The 22,311-nt window shown below is 40.6% G+C and overlaps 1 protein-coding gene across 2 annotated transcripts in view; it reads left to right on the top strand.

The window, feature by feature from the left end:
- Positions 1-4,702: 4,702 nt before the first annotated feature.
- Positions 4,703-22,311, top strand: part of PTCHD4 (patched domain containing 4) — a 167,646-nt gene continuing 150,037 nt past the window's right edge. Inside the window, exon 1 of one of the 2 annotated variants that reach the window (XM_059699660.1) lies at positions 4,703-5,131. In XM_059699660.1, coding sequence (XP_059555643.1) covers positions 4,703-5,131 — 429 coding nt within the window. Of the gene's footprint in view, positions 5,306-22,311 lie in introns of both variants that reach the window. The other variant, XM_059699659.1, reaches the window with a different exon arrangement.

Genomic DNA, 22,311 nt, shown 5'->3' with positions numbered 1-22,311 from the left:
CACTACAGGTTTTTGTGTTGTTACTGATTGGGCCCCAAATGCACTGCTTTCAGCTTTATATTAAGCTTTATTTAAAATCTGATTTACTAGAATTACCATGTGATTGGTATCTGCTGACATTGTAGTGCAAAGTAACTCCTTGGAGTTTGATTTTAAATGTTGTTAACATTTTTCTTCCTTTAAGCAGACAATTTATCTTTCTAATGAATGCATAATATTGCTTAGTATTATCCATGTATGGTATCAAAATTAAGGATCCATTTTTTTCTTCTTGCACTTAAACATTTTTTTCTAATAAAAAAATTAATATGTTTTTGTTATAGAATAGCGATCTAAACATCACCCACTGAGCCAAGTTTTCACCTTTGGAGTGGGAGGTTAAAGGTAAGTCAGGGGAAGAGACTATAATAATACATGTTGCAATAGATTAGAGTTAGAGACATAAGTATAAACTCATATTTAGGTTAATATAGATACAGAGAGTTATATAAAGAACTATTTATGGATACACACGTACACAGATTAGTATAACCTATTTCCTTGCTTCCAGCTGAAAGGACTTAGAAGCAATAATACCACAACAAGAAGCACATAAGGCATCCAGATCTTATACTTTTTTCTAATAAACACAAACCAGGGCTCCTTGGAGAAGTGGCTGATTCTAGGACTGGAGCAGGAAAGTTGCAGATGAGCCTGGAATATCTCATCATGCAACAAAATAGGGAATGACTTCTTTCAAGTACCCAGCAGTAATGGTATATGTCAAAAGGACATAGGAGCCAATGGGAGGAGCTATAGTCAAGGTTGGACAAATTTGAGCCACAAAGAAGTATTGAAATATAACCCAAAATATAAGAAAATGCTTAGAAATGTCCTTGAGTCAGTACTGATACAAATGAAAGATTGAAAGGATAAAACAGAATAGAATAAAAGACTAGAATGGAATAGAATAGAAGAGAATGGAGTAGAATAGAATAGGACAGATCTCCCATGTCAAAGAATTTCAAATAACTCATGTAGACTCCATCCTCAAGGAGGGAGGAGGTGGAACATGGCTCCCACTTCTTCAGTGTGAGCTCCCATAGTGACTGCCTTCCAAAGAGGAGCCTATGGAAGCAGAGTAGAAGAGTAACTTTACAGCAGAGAAAGTTGACAAACACTACTTCAGGCAGGTTCATTCAATATGATAGACATGTTGCTAGACTATAAACTTAATATGATATAATAAAATGGCACTTTACCTCTGTGTTATTCCCCCCAGATTTCCTAACCCCAATCTAATAAGACAGGCATCAAACAATTCCCAATTGAGGGGCATTCTTCAAAATACCTGACCACTACTCCTCAAAATTGTCAAGGTGACCCCAAACCAGAAAAGTCTAGAGAAACTGTCACAGCCAAGAGGAGTCTAGGAAACTTGATGACTAAATGCGATGTGGTATCCTGAATCGAATCCTAGAACCAAAAAAAAACCCCCCAAAACATACAAACAAAAACCCAGAATATTAGTAAAAAATTAAGGAAATCCCAATAAAGTATGGACTTTAGTTAATAATAATGTATGAATATTGGTGCATTAATTGTAATAAATATACCATCCTAATGCAAGGTATTAATAATAGGGATGGAATGTGTTGTATAAAAGTGCTCTGTGTACTATTTTTGCAATTTTCTATAACCTAAAGCTTCTACATTTAAGGTTTTTTTCTTTGAAAGCAATAACGCATGATCCCATAATCTAGCCATAAAAATAAACATTATAATACAGATTTTATTTTTTCCAGTGTCTATTTTTATTTTTCAAAGTGGTTTCATACTTTTTCATTTAACATTTGGTGGATGTATTTTGATGCCCTTATAATTCTACAACGTGATTTGTATTTACTTTAGAGTAGTTCATCTTAGGATGTATCACATTATTGAGCCAATTATCCATTGGTGTCTTTATTCTTCTCTAATTCCACTGAACTTATTAGGGAAGGAGTTGTGTGAATTGGAGGCTGTAAGAAGAGAGGAAGCAATTCTGACCTATTTGTTCATTGTGCAAAACAGACAGGTGGGCCTGGTCCAGTGCTGCCAGGGAAAACAAGAGATCTGAACACTGGTTTTAGCTTTGCAAATAACTTGGATTATGGTTAATTTCACTTAACCTCTACAGTTCTTAGTGTCCTTATCTAGAAAATGAACTACATAATTTATTCAACTGTCCATTCCTAAAATATATTTTGTAAAAGGACCATTTGTATATATTTTGCAAAAAGACCATTTTTAAGAGAATTTTATGTATAGGATATGACCAAGCATACTTAATATGATAAAGAGGGTGTAGAAAATAGATGACAGATACATTTCCTCTTTGCTGTATAATCAAAAACAATATCAATCATGTTGCACTAATGGAATGCATTATGTGAAATGACATGAAGATCTAACAGTTATGCAAAGGGGACTCTTCCCACTGAAGGAGAGGGAGGACTAGCCTATAAATGCTGCAAGGAGATTGAGTTCAGCTAAACACAAAGAAGGGGGTGTCTAAAATAGAATGGGCTTTCTAGAAAAATGAGTGGGTTCTTGTATGTGAAGAATTTTGCAGCAAGAGCTCGATGGAGAATCATCAGGGATATTCAGAAGCAACACCTTCCCTTGGTAGGAATTCAAACTGATGGCCTCCAAGTTCACTTTCAATTTTAAAAGGCTAGAATTTTTCTTTAATTTTAGGGACAACACCACTCTTTAGACTACTGCCCGCAAGTATTGTCCCTGATTCTGAGCTCTCTGTTGTCTCATTGGTCTCTAGATAACGGAATAATAGATTCCACTAGCAAAAATAAAAAGCATCGAATTATTAAAAGGATGGGTCCTTTGGTTTGTTTGTATGCATGGGTGGGCACCTCTCTAAGCATCCAATGAAGAACAAGTCTTTCACTGTTACTAAGAAGGTGTGAAGAAATCAGCTCTTGAATCTCAATCTTCTATATGAAGTCAAGGCTAAAAGAAGAGAAGCTTCGGAAAACAGGTCTCCAGTTCACAATCAGACTTTAGAATTTGTCCTCAAGATTTCTCCCTATTCTTTCCAGAACATGAACTTGTGAAAGCCCTGACAGGTAAGAAATAACACACACACACACACACACACACACACACACACACACACACACACACAAGCTTATTAATATGCAAGTTTTTGATCTGATGCAGGTGAGAGTTCCTCACCTTCACACTTTTGTTTACTGAGGGAGGATTTGTACCTGGTGAATTTTGTTTCCCAAATGGTGAAGGTGACTCACTGTTTTACACAGCAAAGGACTCCAATGTACTTACCCTTACCCATCTAGCCCATCAAGCAAAAACTATGTGAGGAATACTCCAAAATGTGTGTGTGTGTGTGTGTGTGTGTGTGTGTGTGTGTGTGTGTGTGAGTGTTTATTTTTTTCCCCCTGGAATTCTGTTCAAAGGAGAAAATTAGATAGCCTCTCATTCCCCTTCATCTCAGCATAAATCAGATGGCTAGAAACCGGTTGGTTTCGGAAAAGGCGAGATGAAAGAGAAAATGGGGGGAAGAGGACTGAAACCAGCCTTTAACAACTTTTTCTCCTAAACTTCAAAAGTACAGAATGGGAACGTAATATTTTATGAGAAACCACATATTGCATGTAGATCTTCACTTCCAACACACACACACACACACACACACACACACACACACACACACACACACGGCTGCTATTGGCAATTGTGTCCTCTCCAATCACCAGAGCCAGGAAGGGATTCCTAGAGCCCAAAGCACCGCGGAAGGATGGGGTCCCTGGCAGCCCTCGCTGCAGCTGATCCTCTGTGGACTGACAGCGTGGCGTTGCCAGGATCCCTCTGCACGCTTGGCGGCATGCTAAAAATGCAGCATCATCCTCTCTGCTCCTTTTCTTCAGCCAAAAGAGCAGAATTCGAGGGCAAGGGAACCCGGAGGGGCAAAGCTGGCCGCCTGCCTCCAGGAGCTCCCTCCCTGCACCTCCACCCGCCTGGCTCGGGCTCTAATAGCCTCCGCTCCAATGGGTCAGCAGCGCCTTCTCCCATTTCCTCTTCCATTCACTCCAGCGGGGAGCAAAGAGGGAAAACAAAACTCTAAAAATAACTGTCAGCATCTTAAGAAAGGAAAAGCGTAGCTGCTCCCCCCTCTCGTCCTTCTACCCGCCCCCCCTCCCGCCCCCTCGCACCATCCCTCCTCCCCCCTGTTTATGGGGCACATGTCTGCTTCTTACAACACCGAGGCACATGGTTCCCGCTCGGCGCCAAACCCCGCCAGGACGGAGAGGAAATCCACACCGGTGGGACGCTCCGCACCGAGCCGCCTCCTGCGAGGGAGGCCGGGGGACTGCAGCAGCGAGATGAAGGGCTAGTCCGCCGGATCGCAGCTCGTGCGGTGAGAGGGGGCGCGGGGGCGGGCGGGCGGGGGGAGGCCGGGGAGGGGGTGGGCCCCGCGGAGCCCCCGCAGCGCGCGGTCGCTGTTTGCCCGCCTTGCTGCAACTTGCTGCAGTGTTTGAAAGAGTAGTGGAGCGCATGGAGGTGGGGCCGGGGGAAGACCAGGCGGAGGGGTCCAGGGTGAGCGCGGAGGGGGGCGGGGAGGCGGCGGCGGTGGGGAGGGGGTTTGGTCCCAAAGGGGGCGGGATGCGGGAGACCCGGGTCGCCCGGCGCTGACACGTGTCACATGTGCTTTTTAAGACGGCCGGGAGCGCCTGCAAGCTGGATCTGGTGGAGGATGCTGCTGCGGCAGGTGCTTCGCAGAGGGCTCCAGTCTTTCTGCCACAGGCTGGGCTTGTGCGTGAGCCGGCACCCCGTCTTTTTCCTCACCGTGCCCGCAGTCCTGACCATCACCTTCGGCCTCAGCGCGCTCAACCACTTCCAGCCCGAGAGCGACCTGGAGCGCCTGGTCGCTCCCAGCCACAGCCTGGCCAAGATCGAGCGCAGCCTGGCCAGCAGCCTTTTCCCCCTGGACCAGTCCAAAAGCCAGCTCTATTCGGACTTGCACACCCCTGGGAGGTATGGCAGGGTGATCCTCCTCTCCCCACCCGGGGACAATATTTTGCTCCATGCTGAGGGGATCCTGCAGACCCACCGAGCCGTGCTGGAAATGAAGGTGAACCACAAGGGCTATAATTATACTTTTTCCCATCTGTGTGTGTTGAGAAATCAGGATAAGAAATGCGTGCTGGATGATATTATTTCAGTGCTAGAGGATCTCAGGCAGGCTGCCGTCTCCAATAAGACAACAGCCAGGGTGCAAGTGAGGTATCCCAACACTAAATTAAAGGTATGCTCCTCCTGCATGCTTCTGCCAATTAAAGAGGCAGCACTTCATTTCTTGCCCTAAACAAGCAAAGAGAATGCAGAGGTCTCACTCATCTTTAAGACTCAGAAGCTGATGCTTCTTTCATTTTGGGGGGAAAAGATGGGCAACTGAGTGAAGAAAACAGGCAATGAATGGTATGACTAGATATCAAGAATATTCAAAATCAAACAAAACAAATGCCAAAAAATGGGGAAAAAAAGGAAAAAAATGATTCCTGAGACCCTGCAATTACATCTTTGTTCAGGGTTAATAAATCAGTGAATGGAAAGGGGGAGGGGGAATCCTGAACAATTTGGGGGATTTCTTTTCATTATGGGGCTCAATGTATTTCTTATTACTGATTACACATCCACCTGACGCCATATCCACCTATCTGCATCTTCAGCCTGGCTTGATTTTGACATGTAGGGAGTTTTGTCTCAGTGCCCTGTGTGAGTCTGTCTGAGAGTAATGGGTATGAATGCAGTTGGGATTCCAGGAACTGTGTGTATGTGTGTTGGCATAGCAAAAGGAGCAGGGATTTTCTCTGTGTGAAAATGGGAATGTGCAGCTACCTGATGTACTAGTTTACTGAGCCTTGTTATCTTCTTCTCATGAAAATATTCAAACCAAGGCAAGATTATTATAATAGCAGAAGAAAAGAAAAAAGTCCACAATCAGCAAAAATTGCAAAGGATGGTTATTTCAGCACTACAAATACTGTGCTGTTTAAACGCTCAATTCAAATTGTGTTGCTCCAATGAGATTTCTAAACTCATCCTACACTGTCAGGATTGAGCTGCTGCGGGCAATGAGGCATGCAGTCTCCAGGTGACTGAAGTTTCAGGGACAAATGTGACTTCCAAAGAGTCACTGCACCATTTGTATGCTCGACCCTATGCAGGCTCAGTGGCTATACAACCAAGTATTCCCAAGACAGGGGTTTCCCCAGAAGAAGGAATTTTCTTTCTTCTAATGTGTGTGAGGAAGTGTGTGTGTGTGTGTGTGTGTGTGTGTGTGTGTGTGTGTATTTCCATAGGGATCTTGGAATAGGAGGAACCCCAGGTTCAATAAATGGATGGCCTAAATATAGGAAATCGCTAATATTTCTGTTTATCTGATATAGTCAGCATCTATACACACAAAATAATTTTCTCATGATTTTTGAGATCAAAAGCCTGTCTTTCCTGAACTGAAGGAGGATTTAATGCACTTAGAAACTAGGGATCCTTGGGAAACCTCATCACCTGCTACCTTTTAACATGTTGTCCTTATTTAAATGCATCCGGAGGCTGACAGGGTTTCAGCCCCTTGTTTAGTTGAACAGCCCCTTGAGGTTTAGTGAAACTGGACAGATGATTCATCAGCTTGAAATCTAGGTAAGGGCTTGTCTGCTTCACACTTATTGAAGGGAGTATGATGAATATACTAGTATGTGGTTGGGCAGCATGCTTTTCATTTTCTGGATCCTTTACATCAGCATTATTGCTTGCTAAACAAAAGGATGTGGTGGGGAGTGATCTTTCCAGCTACAGCCTTTTAACTGAGTTCTTCTCTATGCCAACATCAGGTGTAAAGAAAGGTTTGAAACTTCAGCTAGTTTTCCCTATTGAGGCTAGTTTGCACTTTATTGATATGCATTCTTAGTTGGGTCCCTCGTTTCCTTTATTCAGCAGTATTCTCTAGGTGTAAGAGCTTTGGCCAACCGGCCACTGTGGACATTTTATCATTATAACATTTATAGTACAGACCCCTGAGGCCTTTAATTCACTTATTTAATAATTGTTAGTTGTGCTCCTATGATTTACCAGGTGGTCCTCTCAACACATGAGATAGAATTTGAGGCACGAAAATCGGGGTTCTTACCCTAGTGGGGCTTAAAAGTAGTAGACGTCAGTGTTCCCACCCAGAGTTACCTGTAAGCAGGGACTCTGTAAGTTTTGAGTCCATCATTGAGCCAACTCCATGCTAGGCCTATAAGAGGGGCTCCATCTAAACTTGTTGCCTCATTGGTTGGTCGATCTACGTCTTGGTAGAACTCAGAAGATAATAATAAAGGATTGGAGTAAAGATTATGAAGGTCAATGTAGTAAAAGTAGAATTATCCACTAACCATAAAATAACTGAATTATATATTGGCTCTATAAACTGTGAAGCCCTTATTCTGCTATATTCTAATGTCAATGTCTCCTCAAATGTGTTGGCTTGACGCTCGCTGCAGACATCAGTGGTGTCCTTAAGCAATGTTTGGGTAAATGAATCCTTGAAGAGTCTTCTGTGAACAATGGGCCCTCTCAAGCATCCAATATAATCTCATACAAGCGAATGCAATATAAAATATAATTTGTGGAGTACCGTGGATACTTAGAATCCTATCAAAGGCCCCCGATGACTTTCAGGTTAAGTGCTTGGCACACAGTAAAGGGATATAGCCTATTTCAATTGCATGTTATTTGGAAATAATTTTTTAAGTCATGTGTGGCAGTGATATTCAAAGAGTGTCCCTACGATGCTGACACATGCTAAAGTTAGAGACTTTCTGGCATATGAGGTTGGAGAGAAAGTTTTTATATGTATGTTTTGTGGCCTCTGATTCATTTGCTTTCCTCTCTCATATTTGGATCACCAACCTTTCCAACTTAGGACAATATGGAAAATTTTAGTGCTGGAAGATGTTCTTGGTGGGCAGGGAACCAGAAGTTGAAGAAAAATGCAAAATAAATAGCAGTGGCTGGATGATATGACGAGGGATTGGCATTTTCCTGACATGATATAGCTTAGAGGTAGTCTGAAGATGTCTAAACACCGATTGACAGAATGGAGTGGTCAAACACCTTAGTTATGACAACCATGAGTGCGCCTTCCAAATATTATTAATACACCCAAGTAGTACTGAACACAGAAAGGTTTAGGACTTCTGATAAACATGATTATCTTGACAAGGTGATCCAGACAAGCAGGGACACAGAAAGTTACTACTATAGAATTCTAAACAGAGGCTCAGATAAAGCTGGCATGAAAAAAGCAGCAGTCAGCTTAGAATAATACTACAGAAGGAATGAAGCATACACATTTTTTAAAGCTGTGGGGGAAAGAGGCCAGAATCTGAAATCCCTACACCTATATAATGTGAACTCCATCATTGTGCCTATCATTATAATCTTTATGTTGTTATATCTCTGATTAGGTGCAAAGGCCATGTCTTATATTCCTTCTATACTATTCACATTCCTCCAGCCCAACCTTGTCTGTGTCTACATAGATAGTAGTCACATCATTGATTAGTAGGTTGATTAATTTGTACATTTATGCTGTATTTTCACAAAATCATCATCACTTTTTAAACTTCTGTGACATGCTTTTGGGGAAAAAAAGGCATTATCTACATTTTCCTGATTTCTATAAAGTACTTTTGACCCCAATAATTTGGGAGTCTTTTATTTTTCAACTTTTGAAACATCCATTTTTATTTTTATTTTTTTAAAATATATTTTATTGATTTTTTACAGAGAGGAAGGGAGAGAGATAGAGAGTTAGAAATATCTATGAGAGAGAAACATCGATTAGCTGCCTCCTGCACATCTCCTACTGGGGATGTGCCCACAACCCAGGTACATGCCCTTGACCGGAATCAAACCTGGGACCCTTCAGTCCGCAGGCTGACGCTCTATCCACTGAGCCAAACCTGTTTCGGCGAAACATCCATTTTTAAACTTTCAGTTAAATATATACATATTGTTGAAACTAGTCTCGTGATTAAAATGAGACTGGCACTTAGAGTCATTACGCAAGGACTACTCTGGACTCCAGAATGTCTTTTCATTATAATTCAGGGGGCTCAGGTGTTGTAGGTGATATTTTTCTGCCTCTGAGGTAGGCCATCATGACTGCACTTTTCCATCTGGCTAGTTCCAAGAAAGGAAACAATTCCCATATGTCCCTTGTTCTTTATTTTGGCCACAGCGAAAAAACAAATAAAGGAGAAACAGACAAATGTGGTCCATGGCGAATGGTGAGAAAGGAATGACACAGATTTGATTCCCCTGCAGCCTGTTCTTCCCATTAAGTTCCATTAATAACATACCTCTGGACACCTGTTTAAGTGGAGTGTATATCCTTCAATGTACCATATTTAGGAATAGGAACGAAGAAACACTTTCTGCTTTTTAACAAAACATAGTGTTTCGTTGGGTTCATGTGGAATACATCTTCCCGGTTGTGGAAAATGTTGCCATTAGTTTTTTAGTTCCTATCTCAATGGAAGGACAACTTAAGCCAACATGGAAACTGAACACTAACAATATTTTTAGAGATTGCAAGAAAAGTTATTCCATAGACTTCTTTCCCTAATTCATTCTAAAACCTCTAAAGACATCCATGTCAGGATCTTCTCTGATTTAGGAAAAAACACGGCTACCTTACTGAATGTTCCGGTTGAGTCCTAAGTGATGTCAGTATTTTATATATAGTCTGTCATGTTTATAAGTCTGAGCCAGAGGGAGTCTTTATTTTCATTTTAGAGGTAAGGAGACTAAAGACCAGGAGGTTAAGCAATGTTGAAGTCCTCAAGGTGGGGCATTTTGAAGCTGGAATTTAAATCCAGGTCTGTCTATACTGACCTTCATATTCTTTTATTTTTAATATATTTTTATTGATTTCAGAGAGGAACATCAATGATGAGAAAGAATTATTGATTGGCTGCCTCTTGCATGCCCACACCGGAGATTGAACCACAACCCAGGCATATGTCCTGACTGGGACTCGAACTGTGATCTCCTAGTGACCTAGTTCATAGGTCGGCGCTCAATCCTTGAGCCATGCTGGCTGACCCTGACCTTCATATTCTTAACCACAGTACTATTTTACGTACTAGTGCCTCCTGCATCATTCTCCGTAGCAACGGCCCTTTGTACTAAGGAAGAACCAGGGCTGTAAATCCCAAGCCATGTGAAATCCATGTTAAAAGATCACTTGGTAATGCTCTTTCACAGCAGCCCCCATGCTCAGTCAGAAAGGCCAGCCCTGAGGAAGATGAAGTGAGGCTGATCTGCCCATACGGGAGTAAAGCTTGCAGTTTGGGCAAACTCCTACTCTGTATCTACTGTGGAACCTGCCACAAGAGTTTAGCAAATTCCTCACTGGCCCATGATTTCACCTGTAACATAATATCACAATAATTCAGAGCAAATTCGAGTGAGGCTCTAGGATCAACCTTAAGCGGGAATCTGTGTAATGTGACCCAGGGTTCTGATCCATGGCCTTAGGTGCCAGATAGGCTTGCGTATCTCTATCTTAGATTGGCGTCAGGAAAAAGGATTGATGAGGGAGCATGGAATAATACAATAACACAATGAGGACTACATTGAGAAATATTCAGGAGACCTAAGTTCTAACCCCAGGTCTTTAAAGAATAGTTCCTGGACAAGCCCCATCACCAATCTGGGCTTCAAGTCCTAGGATTTTTCTGTAACTGTCCATCTTGTAGTAGTAAGTATCATTATTGTATATTTGGGGGTATATTTTTAAATATTTTTCTTTTAGAGTGAAGATTTTTCTTGATTAGATTTGAGCTATGCTGTTGAATGGTGCTACTCATAGGGTCCTAACTAAATTGTTGCACGTATATTTCCTGGTCACAGTAACAGTGTATTTGTTTATGAAATTTTTCAGGGTACCCAAGTAGGCAAAGGAGTTGCTTGGTATTGGGACTAGATACTGCTCCTTGGTTTCAACAAAAACTTATTTTAAATAAAATTAAATATTTTTTTGGAAGTATTTATGTTTCTTTCCATTTTTGAAATTCAAGAGTTAAGAGAGAGTTTTAAAAAATGGAACATAAATGGTTCTGTCCATTGTTCTCATTTCCTTACCATCAGCTGAGGTGATGGTGGTTTCCTCAGTGGCCAGCGACCACAAGGACTTGGGAGTAGGGTGGGAAGAAGGCAAAGACATACAGCATGGTGGAAGTGTGGAAAGGGCTAAGGCCACTCCAACTTCCTCCCCCCACGTACCCCACCCCCCCAAAAAAGAAAACCACTCCTTTGCCTCTCCTGCTGTGTTAAGCAATAATTAAAAGTGTGTTTTTTTTTTCTCTTTTTCGGTTCTACTGTAAACATTATTATAAATGAAACAAGCTTGGATGTGCTTTTCAACATATACTGTTTGAAGAATATTTTTTTCTTTTAATCCATTAGCTATTACACCATGATTGGACCACATTGCTTTTAATACAGTTTTAGAGTTGATCAGCATACTGTATGTCCACACCTATTCCAGATATGTCCAGACATTTCTATGTATGCTTACTATCAACATTGGGAAAGAGGATGTCTGGAAATTCCAGGATTCTAGATTTGCATAAGACAGCTCTAGATGGACAGCAGGACTATTTCTTCCCCAACTCAGCCCCCTCACCCCAGGGTGGAAACATGGGAGTGACTCATTTCTGTTATTGTTTCTGACCGTGCAAGGTGGATAGAGTTACATTCATCACATCCCTGGCCCACGGAAACATTTAGGCAATACTTCCGACTTAGAAGCGTGCCAACTTGCATTGCAAGACAAAACTAATTTGCCACAAAACTAATTTTGTTGTGTTCTCTAAGACCACGCTTCTCATAGTGCTGTGTATGGGCCAGCAGCTGCAGCACCCGGCAGCTTGTTTGAAATGGAAACTCCCCAGGTCTCAGCGCAGACCTATGGACCAGAAACTCATTTTAACAAGGTCCCACAGAGTTTGAGAAGCTCAGGTCTAAAACAAAGGTTGACCTTAGTATTGCTCATTCATGGCTTGGGTTTTATTTTGTCTGTTTTAAAAATATATTTTTAATGATTTCAGAGAGGAAGGGAGAGGGAAAGAGAGCTGGAAACATCATTGCTGAGAGAGAATCATTGATTGGCTGCCTCCCGCATGTTCCCAACTGGGGGGTGTGCCCAAAATCCAGGCATGTGCCCTGACCAGGAATTGAACCTTGACCTTGGTTCATAGGTTGATGCTCAACCACTGAACCACACTGGCTGGGCCATGGCTTGAGTTTAAAGTAACAAAAATACCACAAGAAAAAAAAAAAAAAGAGTAACTGAGCTCATAGCCATATCATTTAACCACGTGGTAGAGACGTTGAAGAAACGTCTGAAGAATTATTAAGCAGCTGTTCCACAGTGAGAAACCTTCACCTCTATCATCTGTAACTGGGCCTGTCACCTGCTTAAACTTAAAGGTGATTGCTGTTGTTCAATATTTCCCCAAAATGTTGAAATTAAATCTATCTCTTTAAGAGAAAAATTAGCAGCATTTTTCTCAAGCCTCTTTGCAGTTATGTCACAATAGTAGCAACATTAAACCCGTTAGACTAATTACGTTAATATTATGAGAACTCAAGATATGGGAACTATACATAGGAGCAAGAGTATTTGGGGGAACTGAAACACACGATTACAGTGGTGTGTATTTTGAAAGGAGCCTTGCAATCCATGCTTTCCTCAGACAGGATTGTTATGATTATTATGGCAAGCCATTCACTGAAATCAGTTATTCTCTGCCATTCAGGGATATTCAGGGCCTCTGAAAGCTACCTGATGAGCAGCACTCAAAATGAATGGACTGTGTTTAGTTACGGGATTTGTGTTAGAACAGCCAGTGTTTTCCCTCCAGAACTACCCTCCCAACACGGGGAGGCCACACCTGGGCCACTTTCACTTCGCAGTCTCAGAGGCAGAAGGCACAGTACAGGCACTGGGTTTTGAAAAGCGGAACCATGTTTAAAGGGTTCTCATAGTTTCAGAAGGTCTGAGAGCAGCTCCAGGTGTTCCTGGCAGATGGAGGCTTGATGGGCTATTTAGGGTTCAGCCTCAAAGGTTACACTTCCCTTTGAATGTTCAGTCTGTTCTCTCACCTCACCAGGTCTCTTGATGACATGGAGGGAGAGAATGTTCAGTTCCGATGGTCACTGCAGACTGATTGTCACTGCAGGTCATACTAATGTGGGCAAGACATTCATATACACATCCTTTGGGTAACTATTTTAAGTGCCTGTTCCAGATTCAGCAAGGAACAAAGCAGATGGGGTGCTTGCCCTCCAGGAGCTGAAGTCTAGGGAAAAAGACAAAAATCTCATGGGTAAACCCATAATTGCAGGTTATCATGGAGGAAAAGTACATGGTGCAGCGAGAGTAGGATACGAAGACTTGAGGGTGTTAGAAATCACTTTCCTAGGAAGTGACTGTGAGCTGAGACCTGAAGGGAGTTCACATTCTTCAAGAGTGGGTTAGACCGTAGAAGCAAGAGTACAATGGGGAGGACATGGTCGCTTAGATGCATGGAGCGAAAGCCACTGTGGATGGGTGTTAAAGAGTGATGATGGTGAGGGTGCGTATGGCTGTGGTAAGACTTTCTTGCCAGGTGGAGTCACACAAGTTAGAAGAGAGTCTAGGAATCTAGATTTCCTAGGTTTATATCTGTCTCCACTGCTTTAGCTCTATGACTTTGCACAGATATTTTAACTTTGTAATTTAGTTCCTTCATCATAGCCCCTACCTCTTAGCATTGAGTGGATTAGTGAGCCCATGATACCTAAGCAGTGCTTCTCAAAGTCTGTCAGCCAGTGATTCTGAGGCCTTTGGTCCATGAACTACCCTCTGAGTAAGAAGGGTACATAGCACTTAGAACAGCACCTGGTTCATTGTCCATTCTTAAATGCTAGTGGTTTCACTCCTTAAGCACTGACACTGTGCCCTTATTCGGAATTGATTAATTGACTCTCTTGTGAACTCATAATTATATGAAGAACCCTTTTTCTCTTCAACCCTCCGAGTTGAAAATCTATGATGTGGTAGTTATTGCTATTTTCTCAGAAAGTGCAACATGAGGGACATAGAGCTCTCTTCATTTTGCACTAAAAACTTGAGCTTTCTCCAGGGTTACTGTTATGAATGTGAGATCTCTTTGCTATGGACGGTAAAAGGCAGCTAAGGAAAGTATGGGACCTAGGTTTCGAGGTAATACCTAATTAACTACCAGGCGCTGATCCCTCTGCAGCAGACCTTCTCAAAGTGGGGTCCTTGCACCCACAGCATCCGCATCACCTGGGAACTTGATAGACATGGAAATGATCAGATGTCATTCCAGATCTGTTGAATCTCTGCGGGTGGAGTCCAACAAGCCCTCTAGACTATTCTGATTCCTGCTGGAGTGTGAGAACCACAGTTCTATAGTTTTCGTGCTCCGTCGTGGCTGAGGTCAAAGGGAGGTTTGAGAAGACTGATGTCATGAGTCTCATCTCCAGAGATTCTGACTTAATTAGTCTGGAAGTGGCATAGACATGGGGAATTTTTAAACCTCCTCTTTTGATTATAATGGGTTACCAAGGTCTCCTTTTCAAATTTATTTTCCTTTAAGCCTTCATTACCTTTTTTATTTATGTGACGTTCTAACCTCTCTCACATAACTTCTCACAGTTGGAACCTAGCCTATGTGCAGGATCCTCTGCATTTCTTGGTTATATTTCCCACTAACCAAATCTTGCAAGGGCTTCCCGTTGCCCGGAGAAGAAATTATGAACTTTTGACAGTGATCTCTGAGAACTTTCCTTGGACAGGCCCCCAATTTTATTTGCAGTTTGCCCCCACCTGCTGCAACCAAACCCCCAAATAAAGTCACCCTGAACTTTCTTTTTCCCTCACCGCCATTTACACTTTTCATTTTGCTTGGAATTTCTGTTACCCTCTCAAACTCACACATATCTCCTGAAAGCTGAGGCTCCAAAGCCACTTCATATTTCCATGAAGCTTTTCTAAGTGCTTCCCAAGATAGAAAACATTTCCATACACTTATGAGGTACTTTGAAGGCAGTTCTCCTAATCACAGTGTTATTTGTATTTTAGATTTGTCACAAGTCTTTGCTGAGATATAACTGCATGTGCCTAAGAAACCAATAGGCTGGTAGCCAATCGATTTCCTGGGAGATGATAACCAATAAGGAGGAGGTCTGTAGGGTAAGCCTTTGGGGGAAGTTGCAGGTGAACAGGAAGAAAGCCCATCACAGTCTCAGTCTGATGTTCTCAGGCTGTGCCTGAACCTGAATCAGAGATGGCCACAGAAAGACATTAAAACTATTTTCGTCAGGGTCCTGAGATACCTGAGGCACAGGCAACATAACTTTGTGCTTAGAGACAAAGAGCCAACAGAAGGGGGAGAGAGAGAGAGAGAGAGAGAGAGAGAGAGAGAGAGAGAGAGAGAGAGAGAAAGAAAAAGAAAGAGAAACATTTCCCCATGTGACTTGTGACACACATGTGACTTCAGCTCAGGTGAGGCTGCAGGGAACATAACATGGCTTGGGCATTTGGTAGGGCTGACAGATGTAGCAAATAAAAATACAAGACACCTAATTAAATTTGAATTTTGGATAAACAAAGAATACTTTTTTAGTACAAGTATGCCCTAAATATTGCATTATTTACCTAAAAGTTAGATTCAATTTGGTGTCCCATATTTTATCAGGCAGCTGAGCACTCTGGGAGTTCACAGAATCACATCTGAGGATGCCAGCAGACTTCAAAGCATCATAGGGATCCACTCCAGTTGTCACTCACAGTACTGGTCATCAGTCAGGAGGCTGGAAGGAAGACCATGAGAGCCCTAGTTGGGAAATAGTAAGGATATTTCTCACTAAAAAGAAATGCATGGGTGAGAGTTTGCAGGGGCCAGAGTTCCTGTCTTATTCAAGTGGGGATGCAAGCAAGTGAAACTGAAGTGCCTTTTAATATGTCCTCATGTCTATGCTCTGGCCTTAGAAAGCCCGGGTTACATCATGGCTTTAATAGTTCCAAGTGATTATTTGCGAGTAAAACGAAAATTGAATGAATAAATTGAAAAATTTATCCAAAGAGTACACTGGATTAAGATGCCTTTTAACAGAAATGTCTTTGGTTTTATATCTTATCTATGAGAAGATGAAAAATATTTATATACCAAAAAAATTTAATTAAATTAAATTGTAGGAAAACTAAGTCCTGAGAACATAATGTACAACATGGTAATTATAGTTAACAACACTGTATTATATATTTTAAAGTTGTTAAGGGAGAGGTATTAACTAAACTTAGTGTGGTGATCATTTCACAGCATATACATACTAGTATATCAAATAATTATGTTGCACACCTAAAACAATGTTATGTCAATTTAAAAAAATTTAAAAGAAACTGTGCATATCAGGCAGAACGATATCTGTATTAAAACAGCCCTTTATTATAAATTAATTAATTAATTTAGGTCAACACTGTGGGTCCAGAAGTTTTTTCTTTTATAATAAAGGATCTATCAGTATTCAGATTTAAAAATCATTAGATTGGGGAGAGGGTAGTTTATTTAACTGACCATGCTTACCATTGGAATAAGGTAGGATTGAGAATTTCATAAGCAAAACTGAGAGAGGTCATGAAATGTAAAGGAAATTATTTTACTATTTCCATTCATTCAACGGTAGAGATTGAAATTAATTTCTTAAAACATAGGGAATTGTATAAAGAACAAGAGAACTCCTGCTCACCATTAAAGAAGGAAGGAAGGAAGGAAGGAAGGAAGGAAGGAAGGAAGGAAGGAAGGAAGGAAGGAAGGAAGGAAGGAAGGAAGGAAGATGATGGGTTCAAATTAGTGGAAATTTTTAGGCTGCAAATAGTAGCCAGCTGAAATCTGAACCCACAGTGTCTACAGGCTCCATTCCCCTTCCCAAGTATGAAATGTTGCATTGAAACAAAGATGCAGCATGCCAGTAAATATTTGTACATCACCAATAAAATAGACGTGCTATTGAGAACTCATCTCATATTCCCTCAAGATTACAACGTTTTAAGGGTGTGGATCATATCTTGGTCACATTTCAAACTTAAAAGAAACATGGAAAAAGTCAAGCCTGTTATTTCTCCCTTCCCAGGAACGAGCCCTTTCCAGGGCTCCTGCACCAGCCAGTTTGGGGGATGATCTGTGTGAGGCCCATTCCTGGGTGGACGAGGCAGAGCCTGGGCAAGGCAGCATGAGGACAGCAATAGTGAGTGTCCCAGGAGACAGACATGCCCCCTGCTAGAGCTCCCAGGGCTGGGAGGGGTGTGAGAAGCTCCGGGTCTGAACTAGTTTATGACCCCTTTTCATAGGTAGAGCATACCTCTCTAAGGGAATAGCACATAAAACTGGCATCAGCAACTTCACTTTTATTTTCATTTCATTCTTTTCAACCATCTTTCCCTTGGGGATTATTTTTTAGGGAATTGGGTTTTTTCTAGACTGAGAAACTTGTGACTTTTTTTTTTTAACTAACCACATCTTATCAGCATGTCTCTCACTAACAAGTATTCCAGTTTATAATTTAGTTAACATATCTCAAAAATTGTTTATAAGCTGATGTGATTCTACTTGTCTTCTTCCTGTTGGAAAAATATTTTGATAATTGACAACTAAATTGACAAGAGATCCTCACTTCTCATCTTTCCCTCAGTTCAGTATCCTGAAACCTTATTGATGTTATAATTATAAGTATTGACAATCTGGCCCATTTAGTCTAAAGCAATAAATGTTTTTTATTGTGGTGGGGGTTTTAATTTCTTAATGGATTGAGATAGAGGAACTGCTTATTGATTGAGTTTCTCTTTTAAAATTTGTAAATAATGGCCCTGGCCAGTAGCTCAGCTGGTGAGAGCATTGGACCAATTCGCCAAGGTTGCGGGTTTGATCCGCAGTCAGGGCACATACAAGAAGCAACTAACTAATGAATGCATAAATAATTGGAATAACAAATCGATGTGCATCATTCTCTCTCTCTCTTTCTCTCTCTCTCTAAAATCCATCAATAAAAATAATAAAATAAAATTTGTAAATAGTGGAGAAGAGAGTACTAAAAAGGAAACAGACAAACCTATGTTTGAATTTGATTTCTTCATTTACTAGCTGCAGGACTTTGGACATGTTACTCAATGCCTTTGTCCCTGCTTTTTATATGTTAAGAAATGTTATTATTAATATCTATTCTGATGATTTTTAAAATTTCTGACACTTTTTAGTTTCTTAATAAATTGTAGCTATTCTTTATATAAACCCAGCATTGTAACGACACCAAGGAATGATTAGAATGCCAAGTGAAAAATCACTTACAATCCCACCACCAATTCTATAAATAATTTCTTTTCATCTTTCACTACAAAATACACAGTGTATGTTTTTTATGATCCTGTTTGTTTTCACTTTTTCATAAGCATTTCCAAAATTATTTTATTTCTTGCTCAAAATTCTGGCAAGTAACTCTGGCAGAATTTACTTCACTGTTTATCTTTGGGTATTTCTGGGGCGATGTTTTTGAACAATCTTTAACAGGCATAAGGAAGAAAGCAAAATATTCTGGCTTGTCAACAGAAGCGGTAGGAAAAGAGCATTTCCTTGGTGATTTAAAATGCCACGTTGGTAAGTATGTGCCCTTATGAAAGCAAGATACAAATATAGGTCAAGTTCCAGGGGAGTAGGTGCCCCCAGAAAGGGCTTGGGTAAAAATTAGAAAGACCTGATTTATTTATAGACCCACTCCTACATGCTCTAAATAGCTGTGCGAAGGACCACATCCAAGATTAAGCTTCTAAGAGTACCTTGTGGCTTATCCTACTGCAAAGTAAATTTTTCCTCTTTCCACTTGCTATAGCTCAGTGATTCTCATAAAAAACACTTCAGGAACTTTCCAATTATATGATGCCTGGGGCCCCTCCACAGACCAAGTGAAACGTAATCTGCAGGGAAAGGACCCAAGAAGTGGCATTTCAGAAGCTTCTCCTATGATTCCAGTGGATATCCTGATTGAGAAATACTGAAGGACCTTGGACCAGAAAACGGTCCCCCGTGTTCCCCAGCCCCTTTGCAGTGTGTAGGTTGAGAGGATAAGGGAATAATCTGCTTTCCCTGAGCCTCAGCTTCAGCCTTAGTCTGGGGTCTCAAAGGGGAGAGATTTGCCCTGACAATGATCAGCCTTGCCCCACCAGGTAGGCTGCCTGCGTGGGAACTCTGTGGCTAAAATGAACAGCTTCCTCCTCTGCTGTAATTCCCCGATCTGGTACTGCCTGGCCAGAAATATGATGTCTCAATCAATTTGCAGTGTTTCAAAGATGTCCTAGATTGCTAGTCATTGGGAAGATCTATCCCTTGACACTTTAAAAGGCATCGTTGCTTAATACATTTCTGCAAGGAGATTAATAAAGAAAACCTTAGGCCCATCGTAAATATTTATTATTATGGTGATAGAGCCAAAGGTAATAAATCTTGATAACTCCAAGAAGTATAACACTAGGACTTGAAATAGACTTAATTTTTATTAAGCTGTTATTAAGTCCTCAATTTCTATCAGAATAACCTAAATTCTTTCACATACTGAGGTGGTCAGTGTTTGCTAATTTGTAACCAGTTTGTTAATGCTAACCTTAGTTAGCCCATACTTTTTTTTTAAGCCTTACCTAAGGGTATTTTTCCCATTGATTTTTAGAGAGAGTGGAATGGAAGGGGAGAGACAGAGAGAAACATCGATGTGAGAGATACATATTGATTGGTTGCCTTCCACATGCGCCCCAACAGGGGTTGGGGATGGAGCCTGCAACCGAGGTATGTGCCCTTGACTGGAATCTAGCCCATGGCCATTCAGCCCATGGCCCCATGCTCTACTCACTGAGAAAAACCAACAAGAGCTGTTAGCCCATCCTTTTGATAAGCACATAGTATGTGCTGAATAAATGGCTTTTAAATTGTCACACTTTGAGTATTAAAAGTGTGACATTAAAGATTTTGAAAATGCTCCCAGCCTTAGCTTAGCCAAAATTCACTCACTCTAAAGCCAACCCCTATGTCTTCTATCTTTTCACCTGTGAAAATAATATTAACTTCTTTTTAGGCATATGAGTTCTGGGAAGGTTAAGTACTAATTTTAGCAAGCTTGTGACTTCTAACTCATTCATATATGAATCCTAGCTTCCCCAGACCAGTGTGGCAAGTCAGTCCATATTAAAACAGTATTAACACAATGTCTAATTAAAGGGAAAGTATGTTCATTAAAGTGCAATAAATATTTAAAGTAATTTCAGCTACATAGGAGCTATAACAATCTAAGTGCCCTTCTTGGGTCAGTAGAAAGCTTTTCCATTAGCATCCCAGTGGGTTCACAAATCTTATACTCACTCTCTTATTATTTTTAAATGGCAATTATAAATCACTGATACAGGGAGGTGAAAGGATGTGCCTCTAGTCAATGTGAATGATGTGATGTGCACCACTGGCCGCTGGTAACTGGAAATCATGCTTTACACAGAGAAAGCCACTTATTTGTTTCCCCAGTACCACCTTGATATTAAATACCTTATTTTTGGCAACAAGTAAAAGCATTTTACAAAGTTGAATCCATACTCGCCTTCTATTTTGCAGAGCCACATAAAATAGGGAATTGGTTCCTCTTTTATTTACATTAAAAAAAACTATTAAGTAATTGTGACATACCTTAAACGAGTTTGACATAAGCATCATATTATGTGTATATATTTTCACAAGATGTCAACGAGACAGATTTGGGAAGGTTATCTGATCTACACACTTCAGAAAGTCCTGTTATATATAAATTGTTTCAATACCTACTCACTAGTGTCTCTCTAGAAGAAAATTATTCTTTATCTTTTTTAAAAACAGGTATTCAATTTGTTCTTTCTTCAGTAAAGGGGAACCTGGGTCATTACTGTCATTTTTGAACCGTCTTCTACCTGTGACTTTGGAGATGGTCATTATATTCCCGTGGCCGCCTTCTCTCTGGCTGCATACTCTGTCACACACAGACCTTGTCCATCTCACAGGCCTTCTTGGTTTTAGCCAATATTTAAGGTTGGAAAATGATATGTCTCCTGAATCTTAAACACATATGTTCTGTTCTTTACAAAGATATACAAGTATCTACCCTGCTCCAAACCTCCCCCTCAGGGTGTTGGCCTTATCTCAAGTGAATAGCTTTTCTCAATAGAGATGGGGTCCATGTTTACATTGTTTCAGACCACGGGCTAGCTAGGCACTGGAGTTACAGAGATAAGTTACAGACCATCTTTTTCAGCCTACAGTCTAGTGAGGAAGACAAGGAAATGAAAAATTAATACAGCATGTGGACTTGAATCTTAAAATCTCCAACTCTTAATAACCCAGAGTTGGTGCTACATCAAATCCAGCCTCCTTGGGGGCTCTATCATAAAATCCATCACTCTTTACTGGTGGGAGAAGTCTTTCAGAGACATTGATTTTAATCGGTAATAAATGTTTTCTTTTTCCAAAATATACTCATTAAAATTGAGGTCAGTGGAGAGCTGCTCTCCATAAGCAGAGAAATATTTTGCTACGATCAATTACTGTGAAGGTTATGAAGTCAGCATAAAATCCCAATAATGCTATAGACTTAAAAAATGAACACAAAGCAAGAAAATTTTATGGGTATGGACCAAGAAATATCAAGATGAAAAAACATGAGGGTTATAAATTATCCATCAGACCTGGCTAGAAAATTGTTGGATAGTGGAACTTTCCATGACCCCAAATCATCCTACCCTCAGGTCTTTCCTCCCTAGTGTGTAGTAACTGTTAGGATAATTGTGGGATTACCAGCAAAAATGAGGCATATATATAATTATAAAGCATCTTTTACAAATTGTGAAACAACCACAGCTATGAGTCTGAGCATTTTTAATAAGGACAAAGAATAAAGAGTTATTTTCTACTTTTGTTTACAGCAATGTCTGGTTTCATAAACCCTGATTTAGTGCCCACTTGCGTGATAGATTAGCATTTTTATTCCCATCAAACAAATTAGTTTATATCTTTAACAACAGTTCACAATAAATCTATTCTAGAACTGGATGTGTAATTATATTATAATCAACAAAATATATCTCTTATCTTTACCAATAGAATGGAAGTTTGATGTATGCTTCTGGGCATT

Source organism: Myotis daubentonii, chromosome 6 (assembly GCF_963259705.1).
Source record: "Myotis daubentonii chromosome 6, mMyoDau2.1, whole genome shotgun sequence".
NCBI classification, from domain to species: Eukaryota; Metazoa; Chordata; class Mammalia; order Chiroptera; family Vespertilionidae; genus Myotis; species Myotis daubentonii.
This window is presented reverse-complemented; position numbering and strand designations above follow the sequence as displayed.